At 42.7% G+C, this 26,252-nt stretch overlaps 1 protein-coding gene across 1 annotated transcript in view; it reads right to left on the reverse strand.

The window, feature by feature from the left end:
* The window catches only part of ephb3a (eph receptor B3a), a 40,860-nt gene extending 21,494 nt beyond the window's left edge, over nt 1-19,366 (reverse strand). Inside the window, exons 1-5 of the mRNA XM_066680557.1 lie at nt 19,067-19,366; nt 10,941-11,005; nt 8,923-9,207; nt 7,685-8,072; nt 4,805-4,960 (exon numbers count right to left, since the gene is read on the reverse strand). Coding sequence (XP_066536654.1) covers nt 4,805-4,960; nt 7,685-8,072; nt 8,923-9,207; nt 10,941-11,005; nt 19,067-19,130 — 958 coding nt within the window. The 5' untranslated portion in view covers nt 19,131-19,366. The remainder of the gene's footprint in view (nt 1-4,804; nt 4,961-7,684; nt 8,073-8,922; nt 9,208-10,940; nt 11,006-19,066) is intronic.
* Between the last annotated feature and the right edge of the window lie 6,886 nt (nt 19,367-26,252).

The raw sequence follows: 26,252 nt of genomic DNA on the forward strand, positions 1-26,252 counted from the left end.
GATATATTCCATCTGCTTTTTTTAGAAGAATGTCCTTTAAAAATGGTAACAGTTTTACAAAATTTGACATCACGATAAAGACACAATATAAATATAGAAAAATGTATCATGATAACATTTTTGATCGTATCGCACAGCTCTTACATCTGCTCAGATGCCTGTAGAAAAAAAAAAGCTTACAGTGCGTCTTTCGGAAAAATCTCTGACCACAGTGTCAGGTGTCAGGCATCAGACTAAACAGTTTCAGGTCTCCAGGAAAAACACTGTCTAAGCTCTTTGGTCATCAGGCAGAACAGCCACGGACAAAGAGGCAGGCTGTCAGCTTCGGACACAATGACCTCAGACCAAAGGGCATCAGGTTAAGTGGTCATTGACAAATTTAATTTAATTTCCCGCCCATTAGCTAGGACTCCCCCAATCACACTGTGCTACCAAGCTGGGGGGGAGACACGAAGAGAAGGACGGCTTCCTTTTAAACTACTGCTAACACACTTCAGAGCGCAGCATGCTTGGAGGAGGGCACTAGAAACTAGAAATCCTATAGCCACATTATACATGATCCAATGCCATTACACTAGATCACAATTCAACAACAGTTCATTGTGTTGTGGCATACAAATGTCCCAGTGTACCCTGGAGCCCACACACACACACACACACTCCAAAAACCCAGCAAGAGGTGTGTGTATGATCCGACTGCCAAGTGCTAAACTGCTCGGGATCAAATCTAATCCCCCAAAGGGGTGAACGGAAAAGTGGGTGTTTATTCCGAGTCATTTCGGCGGCCCTCATTGATTCAATTAGCTAATCGCCTGCGTGTATTTGCTCCAGGAGCGTGTGATTGGACATGGCCCTTGTTTGTCAGGTCGGATTTCAGACCAATGAATCTTGCTCCGACTCATAATGCAAAGTAATTAAAAGCAGAGGCCACAGTTGGAGAACAAAACAAGCCCCTGGTGGATTCCTAGCTTTGGGCTTGATTACTGGAAAGAAAATAAATCTTGTTTTCTCCCGTCGATGGTATTAAGCACGCAGCCGTGTGCGGAACGCACTGGGAACAAGCCGACTGCGCAGGGAATCACTGTAATTAATCTACTTCATATTTACGCAGGGTATTACGTATGTGTGTGAGTTCATGTGAAAAACCAAAACAACCTGGTTCACACATTTTAAGTCTGAACGTAGTCGATCTGCTTAGACACGGTTTGCTGCTTTGGTCTGTAGATCAGTAGCTAGATTGACTCCTAACCCTTGCCAATGAAAAGATTGGCATCTGTTCGCTGAAGTAACAGCTAGCGCTCTCCTCCAAGTGTTTTAAGCTTCAGTGTCACTTGGCTGGCAGCAGTTTGAAAAAAAATCCTGAGGTACGTCATTCTTCTTGGGTTTTCATATTGATTTTTACCTTCTGTTTTATACCCAGAGAGTTTTGCCCAAATATTCTCCCTAATTTAAAGCCTTGTCCAGTTCCACCCATTAGAGAGTGGGGAATGTACTTTCTCCAAGAAACCTGAGGCCATTCCATGGCTTCTTTTTAAATGGCCTCTAACGCAACACCACTGAAGAGCTTAACGTGTTAGAGGAGAATGCAAACAGCCCAGATCTGTCACTACAGCTGACACACTATCTAGCACAATTTACACCCAGTAAGTGAGGCGAACTGTGCTCTCTAAATCCTGTATCACAAATGCACAGTAAACTTGAAATTGTCTGGACTTTATCTGGAGGAGCTGTGTGTGTGAACACAAATGTCTGTAACATTGGTCCCGGACTTTATCCAGACTTTTTTTCCTGCCAGCCCCTAGTACAATGTCTGAACACAGCTGCTAATGTTCCGGAGAATCATGCCGCACCTCACAAACCCTGCTCCATAGGTGGGTAATATTGATTTTTCTAGTAGATCTGTTGTTTCTTTCCCTCAAACATACCATTCCACCTTAAAAAACAATGAGCTTCTGAATGTAAACAAAGCATGGAACAGCAATTCCCCACAATCAAATGGCATTAACTTTAATTGTTCTTTTAAAGTAGGGATGGTGGCGCAAAGGCATTCCCATATTGTTGCAGCTCTGTTTTAAATAATCCATGTTGTGATCACACACACACACACACACATACACACACACACACACACACACACTCTGGGGCGTCCCCCAGGCTAAGTGCTTGTGATGAACCTTCCTCTACACGTGCTTGTGTGATCTGCTTTGATAATGGCAATGAAGATGACCTTTATCGTTTCTTTATTCTGTGCCATCGAGCAAATTAAACATATTGAGCTGGACAGAAATACACAGAAGGCCTGTGTACACCTGACTGGTGCTGGAAAACACTGCCATCAACCTGTGATGCCACACACACACACACAGAGAGAGAGAGAGAGAGAGAGAGAGAGAGAGAGAGAGAGAGAGAAGCCTATTCAGGCTCTTAAAGATATTCCAAACTGAAGTCTAATATAAAAAGCTTCTAATATATATACACTATAAGGTAAAGAGTACAGTGGGAACAATACCACTCTATTATGTTAACAATATGACCTTAAATGGGGCATATTCTATCCATCAATTAACTAAACATATGTGTGTCGCGTTGGTCAAAATACCACAAGGATCAGACCCCACAGCCGCGTTCTCCCTCTGTGTAAACAACCCTGTTCTAAACGGCCAGGCTGTTCCTTTAAATGTTAATTAGCTGCTTGTTGTGTCTGTTTTGCTGTTGTGTTGTCTTTGCGCTCTCACATAAACGGGCCCAGTGCTGTGATTGAACAGACTCAGACAAGGGGGCGGGGCAATTCTAAAGCCTCTGAACTTGACGTCAAAAGTGGAGCAGAATCAGAATTGTTTTATCCCGTGCTTTTTTACTAAGGCAGCCTATGTATAAATGTATTTATAGCATCAACATTTTAAATGAAATGACGCTATTTCTGACAGGCCTCTGCAACAAGGTCTCAGTGTGTGTGTGTGTGTGTGTGTGTGTGTGTGTGTGTGTGTGTGTGTTTGTGTGTGTGTGTGTGTGTTCTTCCAAGTCAGTGGTAAAAGCATCCCAAGTGGACCCTCATGAAGCTGCTTGAGAGAAGGCCAGCAGTGAGCAAAGAGCTGCATCAAGGCAAACGATGGCTACTTTGAAGAGTCACACAGCTTTGATTTCTGTTTGTGGTCACTACGTGTGGGAATACGATCAAACAAGCAGCTTATACTTACAACTTCAGTGGAATTAAGGCCTGGGAAATGATGAACCACAGCTATGGGGCCTGGATGCCTTCTTTAAAAATGATCTTGTAGAATGTGTGACATCATTATTTCACTTCGGCCAATCAGGTGTCAGTAGGCTGGGACCAAACAGCCAAAGTTTAAAAAAAAAAAAAAATATATATATATATATATATATATATATATATATTCAGTTACATACTCGCTCACTCACATTTAACAAAACATTCCACAAGCGGGCATTGTTCAGTTTTGACACACCAGTTTATAATAATAAATAGTATATATATATATATATATATATTAGGGGTGGGACTTTAACGCGTTCATTTCGATTAATTAATTACGGGTAAAATAACGAAATAAAAAATGTAACGCATTTTAATCGCACTTTGAACCGTGAAACGTTTCTCAGTGCATGAGTTCCAGGCAGATTACAGATTATAACGACGCACAATGTGATGAACAGGATGGAGATGACAGAGACTACGCTGGTGGATGGGAAATTTAAATACAAGAAACTTCCAGATGGAAGTACAAACAAAAATGTTGTTATTTGTACTTTATGCAGGAAGGAGTTTGCTTATCACAGGAGCACTTCCACCGTTCGTTACCACCTCAGCACAAAACATGTTGGGGCTAGCGCGCAGGTCAGTGATGTTAACACTACAGTGATCCCTCGTTTTTCGTGGGGGATGCGTTCCAAGACCACCCGCGAAAAACGAATTTCAGCGACGTAGAGGAAAGATATATATTTTTTAATTTATTTAACGAGTATTCGGACTTTTAAAATCCTCCATATGCTGTTAACAACCCACCATTGGCATTAAACAGTCATTCTATAATGTTTTTCAGCTGGAACTACATGTGATATCCCACCAGTTTCTTTAATAGAGTCATTCCTAAGCTGTGATTTAGCGTCAGTAAATTTCACTCGGATGTGGACATGAACAATACATGTACTGTACGTAAGAAATACTTGTAAATGATATATTTTGTCACCTACAGGCCTAGTCTAATACATGAAAATAATAATAAAAAAGCCCCCTTGAACGTAGCGAATCCGCGAAAGATGAACCGCGAAATAGCGAGGGATCACTGTAATTCAAACAGTGTCAGTCAACACTCGACCACATGTCGTGGTTCACATTCAGAAACAAAATGTTAAAGTCCACGTCAGACAAATTGACCAACTCACTGGTAGTAGACTGGTGGGAAAATAAACAAGATTTTGAATTTAAGCTTTGATTCATTTATCAACCAAACTTAAGTCAATATTTCTCATGCTAAATATTGAAATGTGATTAAAATGTGATTAATTTCGATTAATTACAAAGCTTCTAATTAATTCGATTATTTTTTTAAATCAAGTCCCATATATATATATATATATCAATCACACATTCGTATGCTCGTACACTCTCAATCTCTCTCTCTCTCACACACACACACACACATTTACTCACATACTCACGCAAACAGCATGATATACTCATTTCAGTGACACACAATTGTTAATCGTCTTACAGATGTGGACAAATACAATCTTAGGAGTCTTGCCCAAGGACTTAGGAAAATAAGGAACCCCCTGTGCTTACTGGTGCAGGCGGAGTCAGGAGAATCACTGTCGGCGCGGTAGTAGCCACTCTGGCACGGACAGACGCTGGCCCCATTGGACGTGGCGATGCTGTGAGGTGGACATGGCATGCAGTAGCCCTCACCCTGCTTGGACTTGAAGGACCCGGGGGTACAGGCTGGAAAGAGTGGGCAAAACATATTAGGAATATTATATTTTCAGAGAATGGTGCTTTGGGGGCTTTATCCGCATCCACACAATCCGACAACAAAGTATGCAGAGCAACAGATGGCCTACAGCCTGTAATTGTAGAACAATGGAAAATGGACAGTGAGTGTAGGCACAAAGGGGTGGTTATAATGTTCTGGCTGATCAGTGTGTGTGGGAACAGCTGAAGAGCTGCTGTCACTCCCGCGGTCCACACTGCAGTGGCCGAGTTACACCTCAACTACTCGGACGGCTTCAGTATTCCACGCATGAGATACATTACTTCCCCCTGAAAGCGAGGGAGTGAGGATAATAAGAAAGTGGAAAATCAGAGCGAGTGGCCCCTTAACACGCCTTCCGTTCCGCATTCAGATAGAGAGAGGGTGGACGAGACAGTCAGGAGAGGGAGAGAGAGAGAGAGAGAGAGAGAGAGAGAGAGAGAGAGAGAGAGAGAGAGAGAGAGAGATAGAAAGGGAGTGAGAGTTTGGAGATAAAGAGGGAGAGTGAGAGATGGTAGGTGAGAAAGAGAAGGGAGTGAGAGGGAGAGGGTGAGAGAGACAGGGAGTGAGAGAGAGGGAAGAAAAGAGGAGAAAAAGAATTAGAGGGAAATAACAGAGGGAGAGAAAGAAAGAGTGCAAGAGAAAAAAATAGGAGAAAAGGAGCATAAGAGGAGAGATTGAAAGAGTGCAAAGAAGAAGACGGAGGAGAGAGAGAGAGAGAGAGAGAGAGAGAGAGAGAGAGAGACAGCCCGTCTGGTCCCTGGTGTGTGTGTTTGCTGGAGGATTACAGCCCGAAAGGTGATAAAGGAAATTAGAGTCCTCCACCCCACATCCCACCACCCTCCCTCCATCCCACCAGCTCCTCGTCCCACGGCCAAGTGCCGTCCCCCTCTGGGAGTCGTTTATCAGTTCTTTAACGCACGCTCTTAACCTTCAGCGTCCACATGGAGACAAATGAAGCTCGTCTCTCAGGACACTTATACATCCGTCCACAGACTCCACCTTTCGTTGCTTTCGGACATGCCCACTTTTTAAAATAATTACTGCTTAAAGTCGGTGTCTTTATCCAGTAGCTGAATATGTCCGTGTCTGAATGCTATCAAATCCTCACAGCAGTGGTCCTACGTCTTGTCAAAAGCCATTCCACATGAGGGACCAGCTCATGTCGAGCAGATGTCTACAACTTTTAACTGGGCAGAGCGCCAAATAGAGCTATTAAGAGCCACAGCTACAGCACTCCTGATTGGCCCAGACACATTAACGAGGGACACACATTACGCTAACGAGCCTTTAATGAGTATGATGTCATAATGAGGGGCAGGGCCTGTTCAGGTTATGTATGAAAAGCACTTGTTTGTACAGAAGAGCTGAATGATATATTTTAATATTTAAATTATAATTAGGATTATAATTATATAAATTTGTGTATGTGTGTGTGTGCCTCTGACTTTTGCACAACACAGGGGTGGACAGGCAGATGTGCTCAAACTGTTGACCACCACCTATCTTCTGTAATTCCCACATTCCTCTGTCGCCTCCCTCCCTCCCGGACCCTCTCTTTGTCTTTCTTTGTTTGTTTGTCCCTCTGTGCACCCCCCACTATCTGTGGATCCCCCCCACTCTCTCTCGCTCTCTCTCTCTCCCTCCTCTTTTCTGCAGCACCATCCATCTCCGCTCTATCGCTCTTCTAGGACCCTATCAGATCTGTCAGGAGCGGCTAGCTTTGTTCTCGCATGCTAACCGCAGCCCTCCGCCCATTTCTGATCCTCCTCTTCTTCTCTCTCTCTCTGTCAGGAGAAAAGACAGATAGAGAGAGAGAGAGAGAGAGAGAGAGAGAGAGTTTGGGGGTAGGGCTGCAGCTCCAGTTAAGAGACCCTCGCATTCTTCTCAGTGTAAAGAGCTTGTAAAAATCCCCCCGTTATTCTCATTCACGACTAAGCGCTAATTCCTAGCTAACCCCTCTGTTGAGTTCCAGAGGGCTTGAGACTAACAAAGTCACAGACCAATCGCTTTTCACTTTCCTCAGGTTTAATCCTCATCCTTTCCTATCATGAGCAATCCGATAAAAGACCCTCTTTCCCACCTCTGAATTATCAACGCTGTCGACCACAACACGTCCACAACTTGCATCTCCAAAGCACTAAAAAATATAAAAGGACCCGCTTGTTTCTACACTCAGCTGACTTTGTAGTTCTACAGTTACAAACTGTAGTCCGCCTGTTGCGCTGCATACCTGGATTGCACCTTTCACCTGTTCTTCATTGGTCAGGTTACCAGCACAGCACAGCACATATTAACACACCACCACCACGTCAGTGTTACTGCAGCACTGAGAATCATAACTGCTCTATTGCGGTCCCCAGAGGAAACTGTTGTAAACATATATAGTGAATGTTTTTTTCACCTTGAGGTGGTTTAATAGCCTGAAGTTATTGGGGGTTGACATCAGCCAGCTACATACAGTGCACGGGCTTGGATGTCTTTTTCCTTACGGTGTCAAATTCTTACGTCGTGTCACAAAATCCCTCAAACTTTGGCACATCTATTAAAACCCTGTCACCAAACTTTTAAAGGGTGGCGCGTTCGCCCTTGGCATCTCCTCTTTTTAGTTTTGTGACATCTGCCAGAGAGGAGCTCTGAAAAGGCTCCGGCTGGGAAAAAAAAGCCGCTTAAGGGGGATAAATCCCGCCGCTTACCCTGACATTGGGTGTCTTTCTTGGCCGGCTCAAAGCCTGGCATGCAGGTGCAGGAGCCCACGGGAACCATCCACTCGCCGTCCCCGTTGCAGTAGAGCTTGAGCGGGACGGACACCTCCAGGGCATTGGGAACGCAGGCCCCTGCGGCGATGACCAGCGACGTGGCCTCGGCTCCAGTGGCTGTCTCCGGGAACACGGCGAAGCTGGCGATGGTGGTGGAGCACTTCTTGAAGAAGACCCGTGCCGATATGAGCGACATGCAAGCGCCCAGGTCCTGGAAGGCCAAATAAAAACCGGCTTTGGAGAGTGGCCCAAAGCTCCGGACTTTGGTGTTCACAATCCCAGATTCCAGAAGAGAAAAGCTTTCATCTGGAGCGATGGTGTCCACCTGCAGTCAAAACGGGACAAGATGCCTCAGGGTTAGGAGAAGATCTACAGTGGTTCGACAGGAATAGCTTCAGGGAAAATAGCTGACTGCAGGATGATGAGTTTCACAGATGCAAGGGAACACTGACTGATCTGACCAATGCTTGAACAACTTCAGTGGGCATAGGTCAATCGTGATTGCATGTCTGATGCAATTTCCAAGCTGAAACATTTCTTATAACTTATAACATCAGGAATAACCGGGGCTAAGACCTAGTCACACTGAGTTTACATAAAGAGCCAAAAAAATAAATGAATTTGACAAAGAAAAAGACAAAATAAAAATGAAATTTGGACTCTGCACTTGATCCATCTTTGACAGTGAATACACACATCCACCAGGTAGCGATCTCGGCACATGGGGAGCAACTGGGGGTTAGGTGTCTTGCTCAAACCTCTTTGGGGAACCTTGAGCAAGGTATGCACTTGGGATAGCACCTCCGCCAAGGATGTTGAGGGAAGAGACAATGTTGTTCCTTCATTCCCTCATTCCCATTTATTCTACCGGTACAGGGAGTTGAATTGCCAATCTTGCAGTCCCAATACCATTTCTCTAAACTTTAGGCCAAGTCTGCCCCTTAAACTTTAAGCCATGGTTACTCTGTAACAGGTTGTACACTGGTTACTCTTTGTGTGGTAACATGCTTCCTCCATCTGGCAGCATGAGGTTTGATTGACCGCTCTTGCATGAACACCAAGCAAGACAACTAAGAGAACACGGGGAAGTCAAACGTCAATGTCAAACTTGCCTGCAGCTCTTTGCACAACAGCTTCTACCAAAAAAGTACAATAACCCACCCTACCAGACCTACCTTAATGTAAGGGTTCTCCCTCCAGGGTGGGCTGGTGTCTGTGGCCGTGTCCCCGTCCGACTCATAGTAGAAGAGGTTGAAGGTTTCCTTGCAGGAGCCGGGAATGTTGGGAATGCTGGCACAGTCCCGAACAGAGAACTTTAGCTCCACATAAACCCGGAGTACACCCCGCCGCGGGATGAAGTCCGTCCTCAGCCAGTTGTTCTGATTAGGCTCCAAGACGTTGCATACCTGGTATGTTCGGATCGGGTTCATTGAGTCGTCGTAGCCACTGACCTCCTCCCACTGTGGAAAATATGAGTTGCAGTCAAATAAATATGACGTACATAATCAAGTTACCCAGCAATTTATTCATTCACGCATCTTCCACAACTACTCCATTCTCTTCAGGGTGTGTTGGGTCCAAAACCTATTTTGAATCACTAGCGGCAAGGCAAGAACACACCCTGAACAGGACTTCTTTTCTATTACACTGGATTGAGACAGGGTAGAGGGCTAATGCTCTTATGGACTCCAGGCCTGGGATGGCTCAGGCTGAGAAGCGGGTAGGTATTTCTGATGCTGCTGGGGGAGGGGTCGGGGTGTGGGGGGTGCACCCAAACTTTTGCCTGCACTTGCAGGATTGTCAGTCAATTGAGAGGAAAGCTGAAAGCTGCCAACCGCTGGATTATTAGCACTTAATGGTTGAGCCCCCCCCCCCCCTCCTCATTTCAAGAAAGATCTGGGTTCGAGATCTGGGTCACTCGCTAATTTAAAAAACGCTAATCACCCTTGTTCTACCAAGCGCTTCCTTTACGTCCTGTACAACGTCTTTAATCTTCCCACTTTTATCAAGCCCTTCATGTTGTCGCAGATTAGTACATGCCCCCCCCCCCCCACCCCTCTACAGAGAATTCATCTTCATCTTTAACCCTTAGTTGTCCCAGTTAGCGCTCAAGAATAATAACAGAACGGGAACGATTTCTCACTGTGTTTGTAAACAGAAAGTTAGATGAAATATTATGACCGGATTCATTGTTTTTGGCAAGAGTCTTGTTTGGTGGGATAAACCATATTTTTTTAACATCCATGTTAAAAGCTTCTCACTCAAACTGTGCAAAATAGAAAAAAAAGGATTTGTATTTGTAATTATGTAACTAATATGTTATTACTTAAATTGCAGATTTGTTTTAAATAATATATGCTTATATAATGTTCTTTTATTGCACACAGACTTATTATTAAATAATACGAATATTTACCTCTCCTTCTGAAGAAGAGGATGTATAACATGTGCAATTATAGTGTAACTACTATATATATATATATATATATATATATATATATATATATATATATATATATATATATATATATTTATAGTGTACTACACAGGTCCTCTAGAAATTAAAAAGCTCCAAGTTGGACAGGACAGGCCTCGGCCACGTCACTGTCCGCAGTGTGGCTGAGTACGATGTGTTTTCCAAGGTGACATTTGGGTCGAAGAACTTCGCACGACACAATTAAGAGGCTGCTCGGTGCGAGGTGGAAGCATGTGTTTATCTCGGGTTGCGGCGGAGCGCATTACTTATGATGATGTATGGCTCTGGAGATGCCAGACATCGAGCAAGAGACAGAGCGGGAGAGAGAAAGAGAGGGGAATTGGTGGGGTGGGGGGGGCTACTTAAGATAGTTGCCGTGGCAACCCCTTCGTTTCCATTGACTAAGTCCGCTTGTACATTCCAGAGACGAATCCTTACTACAGGAGCAGAGCTGCCGCGGGTGTGGGGAGGGTGGTCTGTCAAGCTTAAGGTCAGAATTCTCTGTGGTTAATTTCCTTACTGGTCAGAGGGGTAAAATAATGTGCCGAGTACAGAAGGGATGGGAGGAGGTGTAAAAACTTAACGTTTTCAGATATGGAAGCTGGGTCGGGAAGGAAACCATTCATCAGGATGATGATATTTTCATTTGTTTTGTTGTTTCAGAGGCCCTTGTGAGTGCAAATGTGGCTTTAAGACAAGATACATAGGTCTACTCACCCCACTCTCCGGATATGTGGTCCAGGCCAGCTCGGTTGAGGCCCACTTGCTGTCCATAAGCGTCTCTGTAAGACAAAGATAATCGACTAAAACCCCCTGACAAAACAACTGCCTCATATTTTACAATCAAGACCTAGGACTATGAAAATAAGCACACCAACACACTGGTCATCCATGGCTAATGTAAGCTTCCTACTCACATCTTCCATTCCACCTTAAATGCTGTGCCGTTTCCATTCTGACAGATACTTATTTGAAGTTTCCCTTCCACTTTAAATGCTACAACAGTTACGCTGTGGCACTATAACATCCTATTTAAAGATGGTCTTCTGTAATAAATGTTCAGCATTCTGGCACTAGTCCAACTTAGATGGAGCAGCAGTTCCATTCTGACACTTACATTTCTTCAACTGATTGTTCCATACTACCTTAAATGGTACGGCAGAATCATTCTGGCACCAGACCACCTAATTAATTACAGTTACAGTCTGACACAACTTTTGGTTTGGATGTTCTTTTCCACTTTAATGTGCAACACTCTTTTACTTTATATAGTGCAGCAGTTACAATCTGATGCTTAAACGTCCTTGTTATTTTGATTATTCCATTCTACATTAAATGATGGAATGTTTTGTTTTAGTGCCAGTCCACATTAAAACGGTTCACCAGTTATATTCTGGAGTTTCATTCCACTTTAAATATTACATGTGTTATATTCTGAATGCCAGAACTGCTGCACCAATTCATGTTGACTGGTGCCAGGCTACTGCACATTTAATGTGGAACTGAAGCATCAAATGAAATGCTTAAGCACAAGAATACAACTGCAGCAACATTTAAGGTGGGCTGGCACCAGTCAACTTTACATGTTGCAGAAGTTACTTCAGTGCTGAAGCAGCACTACCCAAATCACTGTAAACAAATGCTACCCATCTGAAACCGGAGCTAAATGCTAACTAGCATGCTCTGCTGAATGTCAAATGACAAATGCTGTTGTTTGGAAAACGCATCAAATTCAACTAAACGGCTGACAAAGACGTAACCAAGGTTTGTCCTCTGACATTAAAATCATTGTAACAACTGTTAGTCACTTTGTTGTATGATGTTTTTGTTATAATTACATAGTAACTACATCATAATTGTGTATATACTGGTTAGCACGCATTGTAGCTTAGTAATCTATGTTCAAACGGAGCAAGACCCTGTTGCTTTACTTCAGGGGTTGCTAGTCCAGCAGTAGCTTTTTTTCTTTGCACAGAATCTGCTCCAGTCAGCACAGATAAGCGGCGAGCGCTAAGCTAGCGCCAGGGCAGCGGCCATGCTGATGTTTTATTCACTTTGTTCTTCAAATGAACGTTGAACGAGATTTGAGAACGAGGACGAGATGAAATATTCACCACGTCAACTTGGCAATTAGCAACTCCACAGGATACAGCGCACATCACGTACTGTACAAGGCTCATGCAGAACATAGGTCCCTGTTCATTAGGGTTTACATTATATAGAGAGAGAGAGATAGAAAGACAACAGCTCCAGATCATTTCAAATCCATGAACTTCCAATGTCTGTAGCTGTTGCTCTCTGAATGATCGCTCTGTAGATCAGCCAAACGCTCGTGTGTTGGGGGCTTATACTTGGACCCCACCTGTCTTTCAGGGGGAAACCTGGTCTGAACAAATCAAGCCACCTTGATAACCTCTGATGCTTCAAAACACTCTGATGTGTCTCCTTGAAACATGCAAGATTTCCTTGCCTTTTGCATGATGTCATTGTTTACAGTAGCTGCCATTTTGAGGACTTACTTCTTACACATAAACACAAACAAAAACTGGGATATTTACACTTCTTTATTGATTCTTTCAAAGCATTCAGTCTTCAGTTACACTTTAAAATTAACTTGACACATCTGTCCATGTCACATTTGTAAATAGAGCCCTTTTCCATCCAAGAGAATCTTGGGCTGTGTCCCATATAGCACAATACTCCCTACATGTGCACTTCACAGATCATAAAACTAAGGCTAATACACCTCAACAGTGCCCTACTTTGAACGGGAGACGTGTAGCTTATTGCCCAATATAAATTGATTTTATGATCTGACACACAATACATTATATGTGAGTGCAGAAACCTTTATTTTATACCCTACACTCTTAAAAATAAAGGTGCTACAAAGGTTTTTTTTTTGAGCGATGTTGTAAAAGAACCACTTTTTGTTCCATAAAGGACTATTTTTGTTAATAACTAAAATTTCTTCAAATAGCCTTTGCTGCTTGCCAGGGTGCCTTTGTAAATAAGAATATGCTCTTAATGACTTTCCTGGTTAAATTAAAGGTTTACAAATTTTTACCTTTACAAATTTTTTCACATCTTTAACAAACATGACTATTTATGCAATCATAAGTGGTTCTTTAATGGCATCGCTCAAAGAATTCTTTATAGCACTTTTATTTTTAAGAGAAAAATAACCCCTGGAAACATCACTCACTGATTAGCTCAGGTTTTCAGACAAAAATAACTACTTTATTAAACATTAAGCCAAAACAGAGAAATCATTTAGACACTGATGCAATAAAATATTATCCTGCAAAAAATCTGTTGCTATCTCAGAGTACAGGAAAATGGGATCACATTATGTACCCTGTAAAAATTAGATGAAACCATGCAAGAAACATGTGTTTGTCGTCTCTTACACTCTGAAACAACACAGGAGTGAAATCACGATTACTTAAGCTGGTATATGATGTTTGTTTGAATTACTCTTGCAGTTTCAATCAAAGACCAGCGAAATGCACTGGAGGCTAAAGTGCTAACAGTTTTCCATTAGATCCTATGATGAAAATGCTAATATGGCTAACAGCAAAAAAACCCTTCCCTCCTTATTATGATGCACAGTGGGGGAAGAGGAACCAATGTGTATTGGATAGCAATTTTACCAATTTATATATTGATATACATTTATCATCTCTGTTTACATGAGTGCTGTGTCGCAAAGCCACAGTCTCCACTGACTATATGTTGGAACATGGCTGTGACAATTTGATGGCAGCCACTCAGGTTGGGTGTGGGATGTGGGATGATTAGTTCAGGATCCCAAACAACATTCCAGAGCCCAGTTCTATTTTCTTTGTACCCTTGTGGTTGACTCTTGGCACTGGACATGTTGACCTGCTCCCTGCTCTATGGTCGGCGCCTTCTGTGGAGATTAAACAGAGTCTGTGGTCTCAGTGGAGGATGTGGACGTGGACACAAAGTGCATCAACACAACTCAGATGGAGAAGGTACAAGAAAGCAGTGCTCATGCTTAAGTGTAGCATGCTAAACAATGTCATAACATTCATAATTCATATGTGAGATTATTAATGCATGAGTTAGTGAGGGTCTTTAGAAGGGGCTTGTAAAGAGAGTATAATTAGCTCTACTGTAACCTAGAAGAGGATTCACCCCGTGGAAGAATGAGGCTCCTATCTCTTTTATCAGCTCCACTTTGTAGTTCTACAAACAGACCGTAGTCCATCTGTTGTTCTGCATACTTTGCCTTCATCTGTATTCAGTGGACAGGACCCCCCAGAGGACCAATACAGAGCAGGATGGTGCATCATTCTCAGTGCCATCAGTGACACTGGTGGTGTGTTAATGTGTCTTGTGCTGGTACAAGTGGATCAGACACAGCAGTGCTGTGCAGTGACAAATTAACTGCGGTCTCTGACTTTACATCTACAAGGTGGACCAATGAAGAAGGAATGTCTAACAGAGTGTGGAGAGTGAGCAGACACAGGGTTTAAACACTTCAGCTGCACTGCTGTGTCTGATCCACTTGTACAACACCACCACCATGTCAGTGTCACTGGAACGCTGAGAATGATTCACGACCCAAATTGTAGCCTACCTTCTCTGTGTTGGTCCTTTGGGGGTCCTGACTATAGAAGAACAGGGTGAAAGGTGGCTAATGAAGTTTGCAGAGCAACAGACTGACTACATTCTGTAATCATAGTGCTACAGAATGCTTCTGTATAGTAAGTGGAGGCCCCGTTTGACCACCCTGCCAAGGTGTAGCTAATGCGCCCTGTAGGAGAACAGCGCGAGAGCCGCACCTCCAGCAATCGATTGAGCTCTCACAAAGACACCGCAGCTCAGGAGGCACTGAGCCAGCATGAGCCAGGGAGGGCATGGGGCAGACTGGAGATTAGCAAGGCACGGACAGGGTAGGGGTCAGCACTGCGGAAAACACTGCATCTGCATGCATTCATTATGAACGCAACGCAGTCACACAGGCCCAGACAAAAAAAATGTAGGACCTAGAATTCTAATCACAGCTCAGGCACCTTCTCATGCAGCATTCCCCTGATCTCACCAGACAGCTACCTGTATACCTCTGCCCACTCACTGTCCACTCTGTTAGACACACCTACCTTGTTGGTCCGCCTTGTTGATGTGAAGTCAGGGACTCATCTGTTGCTCCCCAGTTTGTGTTTGTTGTCCTCTAGTCGTTCATCAGTGGACACAGGATGCTGCCCACAGTGACACTAAGGGGTTTAAAGACCTGAAGCTGACCCCTGCTTGTAATCCATCAAGGGTAAATGCTGTTATTTCAGGATAATCTATGCCATCTTTAATCATGCCGCATTGTTGATTCACTGATGCATTTTTAATACACTGCGTGTGTAGAGACGCTGCAGTATAATTGCAATATGGTATTTTGTGGATAATACCTCTTAAGGATTAGATATGATTAATAAAGAATAATAACTGTGCTAACAGGCTTAAAGACCAAGGACTAAGGCTGGCAACTGTACTACATACACTGATACTGACACCTGTAACTGTATTTTTGACCTCAGAACTTAATTTTGTGGGGAACATATCCCCAATTTTCCACAAGTGAAAACAGTTCTGGGTCTTAAAGGAATGTCTGTGAACTTCTTTGATCAAAACACCACAAGGATCAAACCCCACAGCAGTGTTCTCATCCTGTCTAAACAGCCCTGTTCTGAACTGCCGATTTCAGCGCCACTTTCTGTTTAAATGAGCAGCTTTTGCTCGTTTATCTTTCTTCTCCGTTTTTACTCAGTGCTCTTATTTCTCTGTGCTTCGTATCTGTTTGTGCCCTCAAATAAATGCAGATCCAGCTCTGTGATTGGACAGGCTCAGAAGAGAGGGTGGAACAGTTCTAAAGTCTAGGCACTTGACGTCAAGCGGAGCAAAATCAAAAAGACTTATTCTATCCCATATCTTCTGACAGAAAACTAACTGGATGGTCTTGTTTCACAGTGTGAGGGCAGGTGACCTCCAGAGATACACATATTCAAGTGCACCTGCACTGAACACAGGGTTTTTTTTTATTAACATTTTCAGTTTTAAAATTACAAATTGAAAATGGGCATGGGTTAAATCAGGAATTTATATTTGTGTTATTCAGGAAGTCAATCATAAAACAGGTTGAATCATTGGATTGATTCTACTATAAAGATTTGGAATGCTAAAATGCAACAGTGACTGATGTTGAAACAATACTGAATGATTTGAGTCAGTAGTGTAATACCAGGGATGGGCAGTTATGGCAAAAATAGCATATACCCAAACACAAATATATATCACAATATTGGCCACGTTAAACGTGTAATCGGTCATTTATTCACATTATATACCACATATTACACTGACATCCAGAGGCCTGGATGCAGAGATTTTGTACTTCAGCTGATTTAACATTTAATTTAGTGTGGGTGACCCAATCTATGATGCATAGCCACTGTAATATAATCCACTGTATTCAGGAATTATAATGCAATTTAAATAATAAATATAAATAAAATAAATAATACATAAACCACTTCCATAAATATGGCTTGCTACATTTAAAAAAACTTCATGCACTGATTCTTATCCAGTGTTCCCCATGCTGCACTACATAAAGGAACAGTGTTCCTCTGCTCTCTTTGACCCAGTGGAAGGTGCTGGAGGTGTTGGTGTGAACTTTACTGTCAGCTAAAGGCCTGACGCCTCCGCCAGGGTTCAGCTGGAGGTCAGAGCCCGCTGCCTTTTAGCAGCTTGTTGCAGTTCTCCAGGTGAGACCTTGTAAGGTGCTGTAAAAAAGGTGTCATTTCTTTTGATGCTGACCCCAACCCCCACCACCCCCACAGCCCGATGCTTCACCGGACAGACGCGGCCAATTAGCACCTGTGCTGGACGTGCTGACCGTCATACTCAAGTCGACGGGAAAGGCTCCAGGGGCTAACGGAGTATAACTGCCCCCTGTTTTGAAATTCATTCTCGGAGGAAGAAATGTATGCATCATTCGTGAGAACAGAACAGTGCCAAACACTTGTGGACACAGGTCTTCCAGTGCTTTTCCTAGGAAGTGTGACCCTTAGTTGTGGTAGTAACAGTGTCTACTCATCTGGGAGTTTTAAAACATCGTTTCAAACTCTGAGAATTTGATGGCAGTAAGCAACAGGCAAAATAGATCTAGATACACAAAGTTACTAGATGGAGATCCGTCACTTCTGAGAACACAGTTCCACCAAGCCAAAGTGGTGCAAAAATCGGCCAAATCGTAGGAGCTTTATATCTCTCTTGCCGACACTTAGCATTTGTCACAATGACCTAAATCATGTGCAGCTGCTCCAGATTGTTAAAAAAGGCTACATGTGTGTACAGTGGAATATGTGTGTCTATAAAACAGCTGAAGTCAGTCATTATCAGAAGGAGCTACATTTTAAATACATTTATAGACAGTTTATGTCTAAATGTGTGTTGACACTTTTCATAATTGTTTGGGATGTGGAGCAGTAAAACCGGATTCTGTTGAGGGATGGCACCTAACTGCTTTGTGATCTGAACAAGGTGATGTTCTAGGGGCTGAATACCATCATATTCTCACAGCAGAGTTCCAAAATCTGGTGTAAATCCCTTCTAGCGTAGTAGAGAAGAGGATGTTACATATGCAGAAGAGAGGCTGAATGAGCAAGTGTCCAAAACCTTTGGACATTTAGTGTACATCTACCCTTGATGTACAACATTCCCACATTCTGAGGCCCAAATTCAACTCACAATTTCTACAACACCTGGGCTAACAAAATTTTGCAAGCTCATTTCTGATGATGTTCTAGAAAATTTCACCAAATAATTTCCAAATCTATTAACCACAGTTGGATTTATGCAAATGTAGGTATAAATAGTGTTTATAGAAAAATAATGGCTGGTGTTTTTTCTCCCAGTGACACAGTAATCATCCATCAGTTCATGCACCCGTTCATCTCCTGTAATCACTTCATCCTAATGGAAGCCCACCTGGAATCATTGAGCACAAGGAAGGACACACCCTACAATGGTAACCATCACAGGGCATCAAACACTCACGCAGTCACGTACAGTTTCGCACAGCCAAGCTGCCTACTAACAGGTTTTTGGAACTGTGGGAGGAAGTCAGGGACCCAAGAGAGTGGACCCAAGGTGAGGTTTGAACCTAGAAACTCGAGACCCTAGAGCTGTGTGGCAGTGACACTCCCAGCAGCACCACTGTGCCACCTTCCATCGGTTTATGTTCGGTAAACCCCCCATATGGAGTGTGCCTTGGAAATGAAACAGACTTAGATATACTGATGCATTTTAACCCCATCCCAAGGTTTTTATCATAATATGCAAATGTAGGTACATTTAAAAAGATCTTATTTACATATCCAGGTATTTTTTTTTTATTATTTATTGATTATTATTATTATTTTATTTATTTTTTTAATGAAAACTTAAGTCTGCAACAAAGCAGTCAGGAAACAACTTACACAATAGATGTCTATGAACATCTGTGAATTGGAGGCTATTACTGTATTCACCTGTAGTGTCCAGCCTTAAGGCTATACCTTCCTTCAGTGAGGCACAACAGCTACTGCATTCCAACACAATGAGAGCCTGCACAGGCTGTAAATGGACTTCTGTTTTGGTGTTTTTGTAGTGTTTAACCAATGCTTTCCTTCCAGACAGCCACAACAGACTAGAGATAATACTGAGAATGGATGAAAATACAAACACAAACTGGAGACTCGTTAAAAGAAAAGGTGTTAGGGACAATACAGAGTTTTCACACAAACAAAAGGGGCTGCAAACAGTGCCTGTATTGGACTCACCTTCCACAGCAGAGACCACGGGAAGCAGAAGGCTGTATAACAACAGCAAATAATCCATCGTCATGAGCCTTGGCTTTGCAACATGAAGAGCAATTCACACCGAGATACTTCACTAACGGCTTCCCTGGGGCAGTACAATGTATAAAACAGGCAATTGTCTGGTTTTAAAGAGTATCCATTGTCACTTATATATTATACATTCCCTTTAAATCCGTTCACAACGCCGTGGAGATAGAAACAACCCCCGTCCGGAGTCTTCTACCGTAGCCTTCGTTCATGTTGCCTCTGCCGGACTGATGAACCCAGTCCTTCTCGCTACAAAGCGTATTCTTCTCACCGCCCGTTTTCGTCAAGCCCAGCCTCTGGCGTGCTGTGATTGGCTGGTAGTACGAACGTGTATCCAATTACAGCCCAAGGGCTGAATACCCCGGTCTTCTTGACTCGCTATTCAAATCAGAGCGTGAATCACAAAACCAAGTGGCCAATCACAACGTGGCATGGGTGGGCCCTATTAAAAACTGGTGGGATATGAAATTATTCTCTAACGGTCGCTTTCTCTCACAAAGCTAGCTGTTGCTTCTGATGGGCGACAGTGGCCGTGTTCAAGAGTTTTCGCACCGCTAGCGAGACGGGTTTTAAGAGGTTCAGGGCACATTTGTACTTAAGTTTAACTGCTTGTTTGCAAAAGGGCGCGTAAATAAATCTGGGCAACTCTTACCATCACAATATGTTTCCAATGAACCATCAACAACAGGACACGTCATTATGAATAGGGGTGCCAAAACCTTTGCACACGACCTTATATGAGCGTATAGGGGGAAAGGCTGTCACCACACGCACATACATCTGCAGACCTCGTAATATAACTCTAGTCTGTCCAATAGGAACAAAGGTGAAAAGACCAATGATGGAAGGATTGTTCCGATTGGACGGTCCCATGTCCAATTATTTTTGGCAATGTCCCTTTATAAAATGTTTCCCCACCTCCCTCCTCCTCCTCCTCCATTTCCCTGCGGTGAAAAGAAAAAAGAAAAAAAAACTGCAGACTCCACACAGGCTTCATCTTTAATGACCTGATCAAAAGGCTTCTCTCCATTTCTTCACTTCTAATTCCATGCCCATTTATGTTTCTCCACTGTAGGCATTATAAAAACTCAAGCTGGGGGAGGGAGGGGGTGGTCTTTTTGAGTGGGGGTGCACAAACGGCAACCTCGGTCCCACAGCGCCCCCTTTAGGTTAATCTTTTCTGTTTACATGCTTTTAAACACATTTGCCTTGATTCTGCTAGACTTTCTGTGCTTCTATAGGAAGTCATATTGGCTTCACTTGAAAGGCAACTCCACCACTTTCCTAAAATATGATGTTAAATGGCACTGAATGAAATCATGAGAAATTAAACACATCAGAATTATCCAAGGTGGTGGGGAATGGAACCAGTTGCCAAAACCTCTTTAGGCCTTAGCAATTTGGCCTTAAATATTTAAGTTACTCACAAATGCACACCGTTTCACACACTCACAAGTCACTCACAAACACAGCAGTGTACAATTGCATGCGTTCACTCAGTCACACACATTAATTTCACAATGTGTTGGAACTGTGAATGGAAACCCAAGCACCTGGAGGAAACACGCACAGACACAGGAGGAGCACACCACACTCCTTGCAGAGAGTGGCACAATTGGAGGTTTGAACTCAGGACCCCAAAAACACTGGAACTGTTTGGCAGTGACACCTGCTGCTGGTTGTGTTGTTGTCATCAGGACGTCTGAGTCCAGTCACCTACACTGTGGGAAAAGACGATACAGCCCGATGGTGCAAGGCTTTAAATCCTTCTGGCTGAGAGTTGGCATTGAGTATGCTAAATTTACATTGAGTATGTTACATTTATTTTTGAATATACAAACTGCATGTTTGTGATTGCACGTCTATGTCTAAGACAAAAAGGAAGAATTTGAAGGCAGATTTGCCCAGAAACTCTAGGTCATACATTTCCAGTGAGAAATACCTTGATGTAGTCAGTGATGTGTACGTTAACTACACAATAGAGGTCATTCGTTTCCAAGGAGCAACAAAACCTAAACACATTGCAAATTACATGATGTCACAAAGTTCTAACATCACAAAGAATATAGGACACATACAACAATACATACCTGGGAAATAGCAGCCTATGTTGGTAATGTGACACAAAACAAGTTGAAACAGGGAGGCTACATTGTAGGCAATAATATGTGTTCTATAGCTATGGCTACGTAAGGAAGCAGCATCATAAACAACAATGAGGCTTTACTGTAGGTTATCGTTCATAGGCTTCATGACACTTACATAAGCCTTTCATAATAACAGACATAAAGGCTTCTTTAGTCCATTTCACCATCTACAGGGTGTCAGTCCATCGCAGGGCATCACACACTCACACCTGTGGAGAATTTCACACACTTACCCAATCATTCACACATTCACAGGCATTGGTTGCACGATCTCCGGTTCATGCAGATCACGTAGAACGCAGACAGACGGTGCTGTGAGCTGCTGTGTAGAAGCATAAGGCAGATATAGCAACTTCTTTCAGCTCAATGTGGTATTGATTTTGGCCTTTCAGTCACGCATTGACTATAATCTTCATCACAGTAAACATTCTCAAATCTTGCTTGCCACAGCAAACATACTCTTATTAAATTGCAATGAAAAACATCAAGGCTACGGGCTATTGTTATAACATTTCTCCCGGAAGAATGACCAGCCTGTTTATCCAACTTCCAGAAGAAGAAATCATATTTAACACCGGCATCAACAAGAATACGATTCTACAATATAAGATTTCCAAGATCTTCAGTCTGTAGTTGTGCCTTTACTAAGGCATCAATTCTTCTATGAATCTGCAGCATTTCCACACTTCCAAATTTCAGTCATAGAAGTTGGTTGCGCTGTTTGCTTCATGTGATCCAAGGTAACCCCAAACCCTTCTTTGTTTTGAGAATACCAGCATCTTCTACTTGTCTTTTTTTCAGTGCAGGTTTAAAGACACTTTAAAGTTGTGTCAGTCCCATGGTGTTGAGTTGTCTTCACACAGTGGACTCAAAAACCTGTGGATTTGTTCAGATGTGAAGTGTGGATCTTGATTTTTTTTTCTCAGTTGGTGGTTGTAGTTGCATAGTTGATAGGGGTCCCACTTTCTCTGTATCTTTATAAGTTTTGGAAAATTTGTTTTCCTTATGCCAAAAGATTGTATACCCAATCTAATCAGAAATATCTTCAGAGAAATAGTGCTACCTTAGTGCAGTTTTGACTGGAAATTAAATATGTAAACATAGTATCAATGCTAATGATATGCTAATTGTATAATACCTGTTTTACGTCCATGTCCTTTCAGACAAGGTCATCAGACAATGGGTGCAACTGAACCTGCTTACCCGATGCCCTACTTGGTTGGGGGCCTTCAGTTGTGTTAAAATTTTTAATAATCTGCCTGAAATAAATCATGCCATGCTCTCCTTCATGTTAAACTGTGTTTATCTGCATGCTGTGTTCTTTAATATTTCCACCCTCCCACTACCCCATCCCCTGCCTCAAAAGCAAAAGTGGTTTGACCCTGAATGCAAATCTATTGCATATTTTCCATGTTGATAACTTTGGTTATTAGCAATCCAAACCTGGCTACAATTAAGCCAAAATCAGGCTTTCAGACATGTAAGGAGGGGAGAGAGAAAGAAACAGAGATAAATAGATAGAGAGGACACAATAGGACAGACAACATTTGACTATGTCTCTCACACAACAGGTGAGTTTAAGTGTAGCAAACTATGCGCTAGTAATGGAAGCTACCTAGCTAACAATCCATTTACAGTCTAAATAAAGGACAAGCTCAGAGCCAAAAGCACAGGACTTTTATTAAGTGCAGCTGTCATTTTTAGTATAACAGACATAACACCAACTAAGTTAGCCTCAGCCCAGCAACTAACTTGTAAAAAGCACAGTGTTATTTCCGGAAGCAGCCACAGTTCCTGATGAAGAAAGAACAGGCACTGCTTCCTATTCTGATGAAGAGACAAGCTGAGCTCTGTGGAGTAGGTAGTTTATAGGTGTTTCAGCTCCCAAGAATACATTTGTTAAATGGTTCAGTGAAAAATACATAAAATACTTTTGAAAAGATCATGTATCAGTTTATCTATTTATACTTGTAGAGGCCTTTGTTAGTATAACTGGTGTATAATTTGGTTCTGTGCCTCTTTATATCTTTTGCAGTAATATCATGCATTGCATATACAAGCTAATCAGCAACATGTGGTGAAATATAGTTATAATTTACAGCTGTTTTGACTGGAAATACTTGGTACATTAACACTGCTAACATTAATATTCAATTCCCAATCCATATTATCACACCACGCTACACCAATGAGTCCTTGGGCAAGAATCCTAACACTACAGCTGTAACGTGATAAGAATTGTAAGTAAAACTGGATAAACAAGTCTGATAAATGCTCTAAATGTATTATATAAATTGAAATTAACTCAACAAGCAAGTTACTATAGCTAATGCTATGCTAATAATAAATCATATCTGTTATATAGGGAGAGGTTACACCAACACACACATATAGAACCACTGCCACATCTGTTCCCAGCAGTGTGTCTCAACAGGAGCTTGTTATGTAGTGTGTGGACACTTAGCCACTGGTTGGGGAATAGAGGAGCAGAAGAGAGGGATGAGAGAAAGAGAGCGAGCTTCAGGGCCAAGCTCCGGCTCGATGCAGTGAGCTGTCAGCGGCAGATAAAGTATTCTCCCCATGCGGCCAGCCTTCCAGACGCAGTTGAAATATGTGAGGCGCTCAGCCCAATGTGTGGAGCGAGGCAGCGAGGCGAAGAAAACGGCTCCGGGTTTTAGCGCCAAGCCTGAGGCCTATGGGTCACAGCAGCATTGACCGTTCCTGGAAACCCACCGGAGCGCCACTCACAGTTCCAGAAGGTCAGTGTCATTTCCGACACGGCTTTAGACGGCGATATCCACAGTCCTTTAGGATTGATCGCTGTGTTGTGCTGAAAGTCAGCAGGCCGTGCAACTTTGACATACTCTGGACGTTGATCTAAATATCTTGCTGATGTGTCGCCTGGACACTTTATTTACTACGGACAAAGATTTAGAGAACATGAACGTGCTTTTTATGACTGCCCCTATGGCCTAAAAGTTGTGAGGGTAAATGTTCAATGGACAAAACTCAAGTCAATTTACTAAATATTTTCCAACCGGTTTTTAAATCTGGCCCTTTAAGACTCATGTAATACTGCACTGTCCAAAACTCATTGACCACCCTGTATTCCTGTCATAAAACAAGTATTAAATACCTGATATTTATTGTTTAGGGTCTGCAAATACTAAAAAGGGGCCTGTCTGTTAATATTTCTTTGCCTGTTTCAGGTTCAGGAGCTGTATTCAGGGGTGTTGGGGTCCTGGACCTAGGCTCACACAGTCAGCCACAGCTTATATCCCGCACCCCCAAGTCAAAAGTATAAACTTCACCATCTTTATTTGCCAAATACCACCCAACTGTCAATGTCCTTAGTTTATTTCCTTTTCTCTTGCATGATTGTTAAGAGTTGTATTTCCTACACATCTTTAACAAGAACGGGTGTTCGTATTTAAGTCATGGATGTAACATCACAGTCATCAAAAGGCCCTGTATTTGAGTGTTGGATTCCTATACATTTATCAAGGATTTTCTCTCTCAGACAGTACCACTGCAAACAAGACGTCCCCACAGATGTGTCCCAACCTGGAGAGGAACCTGAAATGAACGGAAAAACATTTCCATTAGCGGCTTGTTTAAGCTGCGCTGTTTCGTGCCGAGGCGTTTCTCAGCCGGGAATATTGATGAGTCGCCACTTTTTGCCCCCCCCTCCTTGCTTTTTCCTCCATGGTCTCCCGCCATTATTCATCCCCTCCACCTTTTTAATCTCCAGTGGGCTGACTCAGAATTCATTTTCCATTTGGAGAGCGCTCTCCCTCTCCGAGCGCTTGTCCGTAGCAGTGATTAAGAGGGCCCCAGTGGGAAGGAAATTATGTTTGGATTGTATTTTAACACTTTTTTTCTATTTTTCTCCCTTTTTTTAAACACTCGCTGTGTTTTTCATTAATCCACCGCGTGGTGGGCCTTTGTGTAAGAGCCCTGCTCTGATTTGTTGCTTTGTGATCAATATTTCATTTCAGGTTAGGCTTTTCCATCGGAATGCCGAGCGCTACGCTACAAAAATCTGCGGGATTTTGCCGCCGCGCTGGAAATAGGATTGGACAGGAATCCGTCTTCCATTTTGAAATTGCATTTTGTTTTGAGGCGAAACGTGATGGAAGTGCTGGTGTGAAAGAAATTGTTGTAGAGTTACAAACCTCCTGAGACTGGTGGCACTGTGTATGATTATGGAAAACTGAGAAAAGGAATTGGAGAAGGCTGATAAATTTGGGAAAAAAAAAGATTTGGAATTAAAATTCCAGAAAGTTCCAAATAGTAAATCAACTGTGAACCCTGCTGTAGCCCCCCAGCATTATACACATCCTCAGACAAGTGACATAGTACAGTTTCTGCAGTCACAGAGGCCCTAATCTTCCTGATACAGGCCAGATGAGCATCAAAACGATTTTAAGCTGTGATTTTAAAGAAAAAAACACTACCTAGTGTTGCTTTGAACATCCACAGTTTTTGGTATCCGCAGGGCGTCCTGGAACCATTCCCTCACGGACACCCGGAGACTACTGTATTCCTTTCCAGAGAAATGTCTCCGTTTCCTCGCTTGGATTAAAATGGAAATTACTTCTGGTCGGACAATCCTGTGGCCACCCAAGTGACACGTAATTACCCGCTAATATGCAAGCCATTAAATAAGATCTATTGCTTGGTGTGCTTTTAACCCGGACACTAATATGGACTGAAGCGGTCACACAGTAGTTTCTGCTTAATATCCCCATAGTGCACTTTCCCCTTAATATCCGCTTTCTATTAAATGGACTTTAGTTGCTTTAAAGAGGATGTATATATGGAACGGGAAAGGATTCACCAGAGGTCGTACTTACTGTCCCGCATCTCACGTTTCGCTGTCTTTTGTCGTTCCTGGTGTTTTGCTCGTGTTGAGGGCACGTTTTTGCTGATCTACAGCAGTTTTTTTTACCCTAAAACAGGGATTTTCAGCT

This window comes from Hoplias malabaricus, chromosome 9 (assembly GCF_029633855.1).
Source record: "Hoplias malabaricus isolate fHopMal1 chromosome 9, fHopMal1.hap1, whole genome shotgun sequence".
In the NCBI taxonomy this organism is placed as follows: Eukaryota; Metazoa; Chordata; class Actinopteri; order Characiformes; family Erythrinidae; genus Hoplias; species Hoplias malabaricus.